This window comes from Emys orbicularis, chromosome 8 (assembly GCF_028017835.1).
Source record: "Emys orbicularis isolate rEmyOrb1 chromosome 8, rEmyOrb1.hap1, whole genome shotgun sequence".
Taxonomy (NCBI): domain Eukaryota; kingdom Metazoa; phylum Chordata; order Testudines; family Emydidae; genus Emys; species Emys orbicularis.
The window spans coordinates 35288489-35302310 of NC_088690.1; the positions used below are offsets into that span (position 1 = coordinate 35288489).

The 13822-nt window shown below is 42.2% G+C and overlaps 1 protein-coding gene across 1 annotated transcript in view; it reads right to left on the reverse strand.

The window, feature by feature from the left end:
• Positions 1-10510, reverse strand: part of BCAR3 (BCAR3 adaptor protein, NSP family member) — an 88738-nt gene extending 78228 nt beyond the window's left edge. The window contains exons 1-2 of the mRNA XM_065409367.1: positions 10490-10510; positions 8024-8349 (exon numbers count right to left, since the gene is read on the reverse strand). Coding sequence (XP_065265439.1) covers positions 8024-8343 — 320 coding nt within the window. The 5' untranslated portion in view covers positions 8344-8349; positions 10490-10510. The remainder of the gene's footprint in view (positions 1-8023; positions 8350-10489) is intronic.
• Between the last annotated feature and the right edge of the window lie 3312 nt (positions 10511-13822).

Below are 13822 nucleotides of genomic sequence, written 5' to 3' on the forward strand. Positions count from 1 at the left end.
TCTCAAGCCTGGGAGGGAGGGGGAGCAGCGGCGCGCGAATCAGCTGTTTCGCGCGCCGTGGCCGCTCGGAATCTCCCCCTCCCTCCCAGGCTCTCAAACCTGGGAGGGAGGGGGAGACTCCGAGTGGCCACGGCGCGGGCGCCGCTTCTCCCCCTCCCTTCCTCCTAGGCTTGAGAGCCTGGGGGGAGGAGGCAGGGCTGGGGATTTGGGGAAGGGGTGGAGTTGAGGCGGGGCCGGGTGTGGGGTAATTAAAAAACAGGGGGGGGGGAGAAATTGTTTTTGCTTTGGGCGGCAAAAATCCTAGAGCCTGCCCTGACCCAGAGTGCAGAAAATTGTGTCTGCTGCTGGTGCATATGTATTCTCTCTGCTCTAGATGCACAGAGATGGTGGAGTGCTGTGCTGGAGGAAGGAGGGCACAAGAGACATAACAGTCAGGCAGGAGAAAAGGTGAGAGGGAATAATAGAAAGCAGCAGGAACTGCAGGGAGAGAGAGGAGGAGGAGCCTCTTATGTACATCTCTAGCACCCCCAGGAGCCTGGACTGATTAACACCAGCTTCTCAGGGAGCTTCCTGTTTCCTGCTGCTTCCCTGAACCCACTTGAGGAGAACAGGCAGTCAACTGAAGTAGTAGGAGCCAGTTAGGCCCTTAAGATGCTGATATCTTCCCTCACTCAGGCCCTGCTACCAGCCTGCTTATTTGTCCCCTTCAATTGAGTGTTGAGAGCCACTATAGCTGGCACAGAACAGCAGTCATGAGTGAAAGAAGAAAACGCCCCTCTGGGGCAGCATTCAGAAAAAGAAAGAAAGCAAAGGAAGCTTTTCTACCTAAGCAGGAAGGAGCTCTTCTGAGATACATAGACACAAATGTTCACGCTGAGCCTTCCGGCCCCAGTGAGGATGTGAGTGGTGAGGAGATGCCGGATCTTCCAGTTAGTCAGAGTGCAGGTGACCTGGCAGCTACTGCAGCATCCATATCTCCATCTCAAATGGATGTAACCATTCACATTCCTGAAGAAAAGTGTAGATCAGAGAAGAGTATGGTAGAGGCGCAAGAAACAGCTGCTGCTGAGTTTAGTTCCTTAAGTCTAGATGATCCAGGACTGTGGACCCACTTGAGCAGTAGCCTGAGGGACTTCCTTGTACTGCATGGGCCACAGCAAGTGAAAAATGTCATGTTCCCCAAAGACAATGAAAATAGAAGTTTCTATCCAACACATTACTGGCATGAAATCCCCAATGGTGACAAAGTGGAGAGGCCATGGCTTATGTACTCAAAAACCCAGAATGCTGCATACTGTTTATGTTGCAAACTCTTCCAGTCTAATGTTCCAGCCACACTGGGTTCTACAGGAACAAAGGACTGGAAAAATCTGGCTAGAAATCTGGCATGCCATGAGAAGGCAGCAAATCACCAGAGAGCATTCCATAGGTGGAAAGAGCTTGAGATGAGACTAAGGTTAAAGGCCACCATAGATGATCAGCATCAAGAGAAGGTTGCATCAGTCTCTTTACTGGCAAAATGTTCTGAAAGGGCTCATTGCCATTGTGAGAATGCTTGCTACCCAAAACTTTGCACTGCATGGCTCTTCAGATCAGTTGTAGGTGCCAAACAGTGGAAACTTCCTTAAAATTGTGGCGCTGATGGTGGAGTTTGATGCTGTACTCCAGGAGCATCTAAGAAGAGAGTCACCACCCAAGAAATGTACACACACCACTACCTTGGAAAAACAATTCAAAATGAGATCATACAGTTACTGGCAACAAAAGTCAAACAGAAGATTGTGGCAGATCTGAAGTCAGCAAGATATTACTCTGTTATTCTAGACTGCACACCTGACATCAGCCATACGGAACAAATGACTTGAATGGTGCATTTTGTAACAACAACAGAACCTAGTGAAAATGTCCCTGCACTGGTGACTGTCAGAGAGCATTTTCTAGAATTTATTGACATTGATGATACTACAGGAGCTGGTATGACAAATGTGCTTTTTAAAAAGCTGGAAGATATGGGAATTGCAATAGCTGACATGAGAGGTCAGGGCTACGATAATGGTGCCAACATGAGAGGAAAGAACAGAGGAGTGCAGACACGGATCTGAGAGTTAAACCCTCGAGCTTTTTTTTGTCCCATGCAGTTCTCATTCATTGAGCTTGGTGGTCAGTGATGCAGCATCAGCTTCCAGTGAGGCTGCTGAATTTTTTAATGTAATTCAAAGCATCTATGTATTTTTCTCTGCATCAACTCATCGATGGCAAATTTTGAAGCAACATCTGGGAACATTCTCTCTGACACTGAAACCACGGAGTGCCACAGGATAGGCTTTTCGCCTCCACTCGACTTTCCCATCAAACACCAAATTGGGAAGATAGATGATGCCATAGTTGCCATTATGGAGGATAATGCTATGACAGGAACTGTTCGTGGGAGAACAGTGGCAGAGGGAAATGGAATCACCAGAAAAATACATAACTTCAAATTTCTGTGTGGCTTAGTGTAGTGGTATGACATACTGTTTGAAATAAATGTTGTAAGCAAGAGACTCCAAGGTGTTGACCTTGATATATCTGGAGCAATGGAACAACTGGACAAAGCAAAGTCATACCTACAGTCTTACCGGTCAGATGAGGGATTTCAAAACGTTCTGAAGAGTGAACAGAAGTTGGTAGAGGAACTTCACACTGAAGCTATTTTCCCACCCATTCAAGAATACAAGAGTCACCGAAGAAAAAGACATTTTGATTACAAGTTATGGGATTATCCCATGCGAGACTCCAAACAACAATTCAAAGTTGAATTCTTTAACCAGGTGCTAGATTGTATTGCACAATCAGTTGAAGAACGTTTCATGCAGCTCAAGGAACACAGCAGTATATTTGGGATGTTGTATGATATTCCAAAACTCCTCACTATACCCGAAGAAGACCTACACCAGCAATGCAGGGCACTAGAGACAGTGTTGACACATGATATCATGCGCGATATTGATGCGAGTGATTTAGGTGATGAACTGAAAGCCCTTCCAAGATACATTTCAGCAGGATCAACTCCGAAGGCTGTTCTGGAATATATGTGCACAAATAAGATGACCACCCTCTTTCCAAATGCTTTTTCTGCTCTGCGCATACTTCCTGCAACAGTTGCCAGTGGAGAACGCAGCTTCTCCAAGCTGAAGTTAATAAAAACACATCTACACTCCACAATGACACAGGAGAGGCTGGTTGGCTTTGCAACCATCTCAGTAGAGCATGAGCTGACCCAGACTGTGGACCTTCAGAAAGCAGTTCAAATCTTTGCAACCAAGAAGGCACGGAAAGCACCACTTTGATTATTCAAACAGATAAAAATGCCAGTGTTTACTATGCAGACAAGAAAAGTTACATTTGCTGTTCAGGCGTTTGAAAGTTAAGTGTTAGTTAAAATTTTTGAACAAAGCATTTTAAGTTGTTAGTTCTCCTTTATTGGGGTAGGTACAGGGCCGGCTCTAACTTTTTTGCTGCCCCAAGCAGCAAAAAAAAAAGCACCGCCCCCCGCGCCCCCTCCCCCCGCTTAGCGCCGCCGGAGCGCCCCCCCCCCCCGAGCGCCGCGCCGCCGGAGCCCACCCCCCCCGCCCAGCGCCGCCGGAGCCCGCCCCCCCCCCGCCCCGCAGAATGCCGCGCCGCGCTGCCCCCCCGCCACCCCAAGATTGGCCGCCCCTTACCAGGTGCCGCCCCAAGCATGTGCTTGGTTGTCTGGTGCCTGGAGCTGGCCCTGGGTAGGTAGCAGAGCAGTACCATGAGAGGAGTAAAACAGGAAGAAGGCAGAATTGAGACCTTTCAAAGTTTTGGCCCAAGCGAGGGGACTATGGGGGCGTCATTTGAGCTCCCCGCCTCAGGTGCCAAAATGTTGTGGGCCGGCCCTGTCCACCAGGAAGCTGACACCATGTTAATTTTTGCAGTGTCTCCCCGCCTCCCATTGTGATAGTTAAGTGTCTATCTCCCCCACTCAGTAGTTTGATGGCTTTGTTTACCTTTTCTGTAAATGTACTTCTATTCCCTCTTTGCTCAATTTATATTCTATATCACCCATACATACACCACACAGTAAAATTAATGATGAGCATGTTACCAATTTGCATATTATACCTTACAGGACACCTTTTAGATATAGATTATGACACTATCAAGTTGGGTTACATTGAGCTTGTCAGGACAGTTGAGGCTCACTGCTAGATACTACGGAGCCCTTTGCCTTATGGCATTGGGGTCACAGGGAAATGTCCCTATTTGGATAACAAGGCATTTCATATAATCAAAGTACATTACACAATAGATATTTAAAATATACAATCTACCTTGTGTAAAGTGAAATGTAATTTTAATAAGTAGTTCACATATGATACCATTAATACACATTTTAAATCAATGCCTGGGAGAAATAGTTTCCCCTTCCCCCAACCAACTGATATTGAAAGATGACTTGACAAAGTATCAGGAGATATGAGAGGAATTTTTGGAAATAAAAACCAATTTACATAAGGGAGAAATATAAATTAATGCTCATAGTTGCACAAGACTATTTACGCTCGAGACACCTATATTTTTTCTTCGCTGCTCTTTACTGTATCCTGTTTCTTTCCCTGGCAATGTCAGCTGATCCCTGTGTATGGTCTCCATTGTGTTTTCACGGTTTTATTCTTAACTTTAAACTCTTGGAAGAGTGTATTGATATATAAAGTCTCAATAAATGTTATTTAAAAAAAAAATCTATCCCAAAAGCACAATAATTGAGCCTGCAACCTTGACATTCTGAATCACAATTCAATATCTAGGATCCTCTAACCTCAGTTCATAGCAACTACAATGCTAAGCATTAGAACCCTGGCTCTATTGTTATGTCAACAGAGCGATGGAGGTGGACAAGGATTCTCCCAATTTCAAACTTCGTCTGGAAGCATTATTAAGTGAAAGTAGAACACTATATTTAAAAAAACAAAATGGGACACAAAAGAATTTATTCAGTGCTGTGTTGGAGTTCTCTTAACTACTCAAACTGAGCTGTCCTAGTGATTGCCTCAGATACACTTGCAGCTCCTACTCTGAAGAGCTGATCTCTGACTCTCATTCACCATGAGATTCTACACAGAAATCAGCAGTACAAGAGGGATATCTATCTGTCTTATCAAACTGTAGGAATGCTCAGTGCCAGTGAGCTTAGACATATACCCTCACTCACGTTGAGTAGAGCGTCCTCACTACACCAACAGTCCCATTGATTTCAACATGCTCAACATCAGTGAGAGCATCACAATGTGACCCCTGCTGATTATGACAAAAGCTCACTACAGGCAAATCATAAGTGTGCTCTGTATTTGTGTCTAAATGTACAATCTTATTTTTTAGTTATTGAACAAAGGTGCAGATTCACAACATGAGACACCAAGGAGGATGGCAGAATATGGCAATTTCTAGCTTTCCTAAAAAAAAAATAAAAAGGAAACTACTGGCAGAGTATGTTCACATTCAATATAAGCAAGGGGGAAAGAATCTGGCCCCACATGCCTGCCATCATATACATATTTACTTAGGGATTTCACAGCTCTTTTAAACCCTTACTCATGGTCTGAGTGGATAGTGACTTCAGTTCTAACATCAGTTGCCAGCACTGTAAACATTAGTCAAGAGCTACTACTATACATCTCTGACTAATCTAGCAAGGTGACTGGGAGACCAACCAGATCTCCTACATGGCAATAGAAAGTACTATTAGCCAGCTGTTCTAACAACATCCCTTATTATTTGAGTAGCATCATGTTCTCATTCTGAGTGAGGCTTGTCCTTCCCCTCTCGACACTTTTGTTCTTGCTGAGACTACAGCAATATTCCTAATAGTACAAGTATAAATATATGTAATTTGGAGGCCCTATTCTCTCAAAGAGAGAAGGTATACCTCTTGTAAACTGTACGTGTACAGTCAGGGCTGGCTCCAGGCACCAGCCCAGCAAGCAGGTGCTTGGGGCGGCCAAAGGAGAGGGGTGGCATGTCGGGCTCTTCGGTGGCAATTCCGCGGCCAGTCCCTCACTCTCGAAGGACCAGCCGCCGAATTGCCACCGAAGACTGAAGCGGGGACGGTAGAGCTAATCGCGATCGCGGCTTTTTTTTTTTCTTCTGCTTGGGGTGGCAAAAACCCTGGAGCCGGCCCTGTGTACAGTAATTGTTATGTGAAGGAAGACTGAGAAAGCAACAGTGCATGACATCACATTCTTCTTTTGATAACATCTCTGGGTGCATGCACTTTCTGATCACATAATAATTAAAAGGAGTTCAATAGGTTCACAAGCAAGTCCAAACAAGCAGGAAGCAATTACACCTCATGACCATTGCCCTATAAACCATATGGAGAGGAATATTATGTGCTCTGAAGCCTTTTACCCAGACTGATTTGTTGAAGGGTAGAAAGAAACAAAACTGTTCCAGAACAACCTTTCAGCTTGTCCTCAAGCACAACTGAATCTATTGTTAATAAACTTCACCCTTAAAAGGAGAAGGCTGATCTGATCTGCCACAAGAACAGAGCTCATACAATTTCCCTCCTTTAATCAAAGGTTGTGTGATGAAATCTGATTGGTAAATACATTTTTACAGTATAACTATAAATCCCAGTGTAGAAGTTCCATTCAGCTGCTTTTCTTAACCATGCCGATTCTGACATCCAAGCCGCAAAACGGTATCTCATATTCTTTGTACCTTATTAATCCACTGTGTTATACTCAAGTTTGTTGTTTTCCTGACTCTGGCACCAGGGGCGGCTCCAGGGACCAGAGCAGCAAGCGCGTGCCTGGGGCGGCAAGCCGCGGGGGGCGGCCTGGCGGTCTCCGTGAGGGCGGCAGTCAGGCTGCCTTCAGTGGCATGCCTGCGGGAGGTCTGCCGGTCCTGCGGCTTCGGCGGCGGGTACGCCGAAGGCGCGGGACCGGCGGACCTCCCGCAGGCATGCCGCCGAATCCGCATTACCAGCGGACCTCCCGCAGGTATGCCGCCGAAGGCTACCTGACTGCCGTGCTTGGGGCGGCAAAATACATAGAGCCGCCCCTGTCTGGCGCCCACCTGCGACAATCTTGCCATTCTTATGGGATTGTCAACAATACTTTGCCTATGCTCAGTGACTGTGTTTTTACAACTTTGCACCCCAATTCTTCTTCTCTATCACTTACTAAATAACAGTAATAAATAATAGTATCCCTATTGAAGTCAGTGGGAGTTTTACCATTGACTTCAATGGAGCTAAGATTTCACCCTTTGAGTGCAACATCTGGGCAAACCTAAGTAGATATCCCACAAAATGGTATGAGGAGGATGTCCAGAGCCATCGAAGGATCAGCATCTCTGAAAATCAGGACATTTAGGGACTGATAGTCATTCTATTAACGTCAGTGAACACTCTATCTGATACAGGTTCTTAGACTTCACTCATTACTGTAAGTAACTGAGGCTTCCAGTCGTGCTCCCAAATACTTCAACTGGAATTGGATCGAGCTTTTATTTAGGTGTCTAAGTTTAGGTACCGACATTTGAAAATTTTGGCCAGAATATTTTTATCTTTACTAGGACAGCTAATTAGACCTGCCTCCCACCACACACACCCCCCTCCCCCCCACCCCCCCCACACACGAGAGATTTCCGAATCTACAGGAACAAAGCAACAAAAATTATTAAAATTTAGAATATTTAAAACTTAATCAAAACACCACCTAAGGCTTTTTTTTTTCATTTTAATCTATGGAATAAGATGCAAAAATTTCCCTTATAATTAGCAAAATGCATCGGATTTCATTTTTTGCATAATTACATAGAAGCTGACCTAAAACCTGGCTTGTGACATGGGGCCATCTCACTAAGGGCTGACTCAAGTTGAGCACCGACTCATGGTCATGCCCATGTTGGCTCAGCCATGCCAGTGTAGCCTTGTAAGTAGAGGACAGGAGTTCTAGAAGAATACAGTACAGCTCTTACAAAACAAACATCTGGGTTAAATTTAAGATGGTACCTGAAGTGGAGTTTCTCACTCTTCCTATCTTGCAGGGGATACTCCTCTATGACATCTTGAATCAAAGGTGACTGCTGCCTATGTGTTCTGGAGAATGGCAGGGTTCCCATATGGCTAAACATATCACAAGATCTAATGGGAATGGTCCCCTTTTTCTTCCTTGGGAGAGTGCCATGGATAGAAACATCTTGATAGGAGTCTACGCGATGCTCAGCCAGAGGAGGTTTGCTGCTCAAAAGATCCATAGACGAAGCCAGTGAGAACTGATGGTTCACCTGCATGTTTCTGGGGAGACTTGCAAGTTTTCCAGCAGCTATCATTCTCAGCTCTGAAAAATAAAAATTGCCCACAGCGTTCATCACTCACAAGTGCTGCCATTTTAAATGAAATTAAATAACATTGTTAGCAGTTGTCTCTATTAACATTGCACTTCTTGTATTAGAAGGCAGACAATATATACTTTTCAAATATACACTGAATTGTGACCTAATCTCATAGGTCCCAATCCTGCAGATTATTATACAAATGTGCTTAACCTTTATGCATGTGAATAGCCCCATTAAAATAACTGACTTAAGCACATATGCAAGCGTTTGCAGGATCTGGGCCATAATCTGCTATTACCTACAAGGTTTATCTTCTTATCTGTTGTTTTACCCTGAGTTCTTAGAAACCATTCCATTTGAAAGGTCAAACATCAATCTGGAATCATTAACTGAAACTAAACTGTCAGGAAAAAACCCCAACAATGTACAGACCAAGGCTCAGTTTAAAAGATTGCAAGTCTAAACTCAGTAGTGGGCACTACAGACCTGGTTAAGTAATAAGCATACTAGAGAACTGGGGCAAATATTTTTAATAGCTTGTAAGACAAAGGATTTTATCCAAAAGATAAGGACAATAGATTACTGGAATTCTTTTCTGTAGGATACACAGGCCAACTGAGTCAAATTCACTGCTGGTATAAGGGGGATAAAGTTAATGGAGTTGCACACTTTACATTAGCGGTGAATTTGGTCAATTGTACCCTGGCCTACAACAAAGAGGTGTCTCCAACATACCTCTGCAAACATGAACAAAATTACAACACTTGGTGTAAATTCATAGGGTCAGATTCTGGCCCCCGATAAGGCTGCTTTCTGCCACTCCACAAATATAAAGTAGCATTAAGTGACTACCAAGGGATGCCTATGGTTTAGGGGAATCCACAGGTCCTGTAGTGATGGCTACACTGGCTCCCACTCCATCCACTTCCAGCTCCAATCATTAGAACATTGTCAGAGTGCTGGGGGTCTTTGCGGGTTATTGTAGCCAGGCATAATTTGGAGCAAATTGAGGCTGATCTCAGTTATGTCAGGGTTCAGCTCATAAAGCTATCTTTACGCTCTCCCCTCCACTTTAGCTGCACCAGAAAGTGGTCTTATGCTGCTGAGAATCTAGCCATGGACTCCACAAATGTGTCGGCGACTTGACAAAAACTCCCTCCCACTTTTTTTTTTTTTTTTTTTTAATATATAAACTATCTGTAATTAGAGCAAGGTATTTATGGTAGGACCTTGATGACATCACGTATAATGTAAAAGTGAAAAGTTCCATGTGCAGAGGCTCTGTAGAATTGCTCTTGCATGCTGTGTAATGTGTATGGGAAGTTGTGCTCTCGTAGATGTAGTCAACTAAAATGGATTAAATTTAAAAAAAAAAAAAAAAAAAAAAAAGGAGTTTCAAGAGGTCTTTCTGACAGATTATGATGTGGTCCCTTGATGTGACCACTAAATTTCAGACCCTCCTATTGTTTACACCTTCATTCAGAATGTGGTTTGGGGAAGTCATTTCTACTTGGTAGCATCAAAAATATTGCATGTTCATTCAAAATTTAACTGTGTTGTACAGGCTGCTTTGCATTTTTGATTACCCATGCCAACAGAATTGATTCACAGGTAGGTCCAAAACAAAAAATGCCTGATATAGATCCAGGGCCAGATTCCCAGCTGGTGTAAATTGGTGTAACTCCATTGTTCCATATACTAAACATAGTATTGAGGCATAAAAGTGAACTATTCCCAATCAAAGTCAAGAAATGAAAAAAGTGAAGTTCTCAAAACTCACACTAATATGGAGGCTGGAACCTTAATGAGTTAGGCACCCAAACCCCTATTTACAGGAGTTTGGAAGTCCCAGCCTAACTTGCCCATAATGAGCCAATTTTTAGAATTGCCTCTGATTTTGCACCTAATGATGGTACTTACCATCTTCATAAAAAACCTTGAGACTGATAAGTGCAAAAGTATTATTATATTATAATAAATGGACTTTCCTCACTCTCCTTAACTCAAACATATGAGGGATTTTCCTCAGACTTGCTAGTAAATTCATCTCTGGGCTGAGACAAAGCATATGAAGTTTTAGCCTCAAAAGTTACAAGCATGCAAAAACAAGTGGCTATAATAGAAGAAGTTGCAATGTAACTTCAGCTATAGTTTTGGCTACCAACAAAATCTGTGACACAATAACAATAGACTTCAGACTACTTCCTATGTAGCGATATCTAGAGAAAGAGGACCACCCACTTCCACCTGATATTGATTTCTAAAATAACAACCTGACAAACTTTCAGTGAAACAAGAAAGGCTCATCAGGTTTACTTTTCCAAGTATTAAACCATGAATTTGCTACTGCACATTTTAAAGCACCTCCACCCCCCACATCAGCTATACTAGGGTTTCTCAAACTGGGGGTCGGGACCCCTCAGGGGGTTGTGAGGTTATTACATGGGGGGTTGCGAGTTGTCAGCCTCTACCCCAAACCCCGCTTTGCCTCCAGCATTTATAATGGTATTAAATATATAAAAAAGTGTTTTTAATTTATAAGGGGGGGGGGGGTCGCACTCAGAGGCTTGCTATGTGAAAGGGGTCACCAGTAAAAAGTTTGAGAACCACTGAGCTATACCATAAGCCCAGTTTTCAAATGCATACACCTTGACAGGATATATAAGTCCAGCATTTGGATATTTAAATTCACACTTAGATATACAAAATGAGCATTTAAGTGCTGTTTTGAGAACTCACATGAGAGACATGAGCATCCTGCTTCCACATTTGATAAGTGATCTCCCCACTTGCAAAATACATATAGCTATACTTTAATTTTATTACATAAAAAGTTGATTACATTACAGCATTTCCCCCCCCTCAAAATAGGTCTACTCAATTTGTCTATAATCATGCCTGCTAGCATCCTCACCAAGGGTCAGAAGTAGGACTTGCTACTCCTTGATGGACTCCTAAAAGCAAGTCAAGATTCAGCAACCTAAATAAAACGGTCAGCCCAGTAATGCAAACAAAATTATCTGTCAAATTTTCCTTTTACTGAATGTCAAAGCTCCAAGGAATGAGCCCCTTTTCATCTGGAGAGCCTAGAATGTTTCAACTGTTTCAGTGTATGAGCCAAGCAGGAATGCTTGAATTTACTGTAGATGCAGTCCTAGAAAACTACACTCATTATTAGAAAACACTCTTTGCCTGCCAAAACAGGTTCAATCAACAGCTGACACAATGGGTCAACATACTAGACGGTTTCTGAACAAAAGGGACTGGAATCCCAGTTCTGAACACTGCTGCTTGCTAACATGCAGTCACACTAGAGTAAAAGCCTGGGAAATGGTATAGCTTGCTTCTATTTAGGGCAGAACAAAAACTGATTCAATCAGAGCCGTAACTAGTTATTTTTGCGCCCGAGGCAAGAATATAAAATTGCGCCCTCCCCCCTCCATATAATTTCATAGTAGTTACTTTGTAAAAAAAAGAAAAATACGTAAATAACAAGAATAATAATAGAATGTTTATTTATTTTAATCATAAGTTCCGCATACAAAATCAACTCATACATATAAGGTGTGCATCATAGTGCATGTAACATACTATTTAAATAATCACAAATAAAATTTAGCTGTAGAACCATATCAGATACGATCAACGATTATTTTTCAAAATTGTACTTTTCGCGCTTTTAATGAGGCAAATTCATCAATAATTGCATCAAAATTAATATTATTCGCTACTTCATGTTCGATTGACAAAATGGACATATTTGTTAATCTCTCCTGACCCGTGGTTGCTCGAAGGTTGTTTTTAATTAATTTGAGCTTATTGAAGCTTCTTTCGCAAGAAGCCACAGTTACTGGCAAGCAGAGAAATATTCTTAATGCAATTTCTAAATTTGGATAAGATTCGGCCAAATTATATTCATGAATTAACTGGAGAAGGTCCAAACTAATTGCGCATGAAACGTTTGGAAACAATGCTAACGCCCGATGTTTAAAACTCTGAATCTCTGACGAAATTTCTGAGGCATTCAAATCGCTGTCATATTTGAGATTTAAATCCACTGCTGCTTTTTGAAGATTAGTAGTGTTCATTTTAACAAGCGAATCACCCAAAAGAAAATCAAAATCAGAAGATCTCATTTAAAGTTTCATATCTCCAATTTAACTCAACTATTATGGTGCCAAATACGGTTTTTATTTGTACTTTGAAAGATCGTTCAGCTGATAAATTAGAGGATACGTCTGCACACTCAAAGTTGCTGCCTTTTTATTTTTGCTTTCTGGATTCAATAAATGCTGCTGGTATTTCTATATTTTCAGCCGTTTTTTTACAATCTAAAAATATTGACCATATCGTTATCGGTTTCAGGCATCTCTTGTAAAATATTTCGTAATCCGTTGATCATTTTACAAGCCTGAGAAACAGTGATGCCTTTTGCTTGTAGGGCTTTATTCACTCTGTCAATATGAGTTAGGATATTGTGCCATATGGATAACGTGCACAAAAATTCATAATTAATTTTTTTAAGAAGGCTATTAGCTGTTGATACCGCTTCTGGACATTTTGATGCAACAGCGACATTTTTTAGAGCCTTGGTCACTTCTGTAATCTGCAAATTTAAGGCTTCAATTGCATTAGCTCTTGATGACCATCTAGTATCAGCATGACCTTTTAGTGATACTTTTAACATACCCATTAAAATATCACAGCGACTGGTTGAATGAGAAAAAAATGTGTATAACTCTTGTACAGTGGCAAAGAATGAAACCATAGTAGAATTTATGGAAGCCGCACGTATTCCGACTAAATTTAGACAGTGGGCTGAACATGGTACAAAATTCACTAATCTATTTTTTTTCAAAATGACAGCTTTGACACCTTTGTACACACCTGACATATTTTGCACCATTATCATAGCCTTGGCCTATCGCGTTTTGTAGATCAAGCCCATCATTTTCGAGCTTCTTTATTATTTCTTCGGCTAATCCACTTCCCATTTTTTCTTTGGTTTCAATGAAGTCTATGAAACTTTTTTCTATAGATACAATTCCATTATCAATTCTCACGTATCTCACAATCTGGGACATTTGCTCTCGATGAGATATGTCTGATGTGCAGTCCAGAACGATAGAATAATATTTAGCTTTTTTTATTTTGGATATAATTTCATTATGGACTTGGTTTGCTAGTAAGCCAATAAATTCATTTTGTATAGCTGGTGAAAAATAACCCACTGAACCTTTTTTGTGAGTTACGATATGCTGTTTTAGTTGAACATCATAATGACTTATAAATTCCAATCAGAGCCGGCTCCAGGGTTTTTGCCGCCCCAAGTGGCGGAAAAAAAAAAAAAAAAAAAAAGCCGCAATCGGCAGTAGCTCCACAGCGCCGCTTTCTTCTTCGGCGGCAATTCAGTGGCAGGTCCTTCCCTCTGAGGGGGACCAATGGACCCACCGCCGAAGAGCCCGATGTGCCG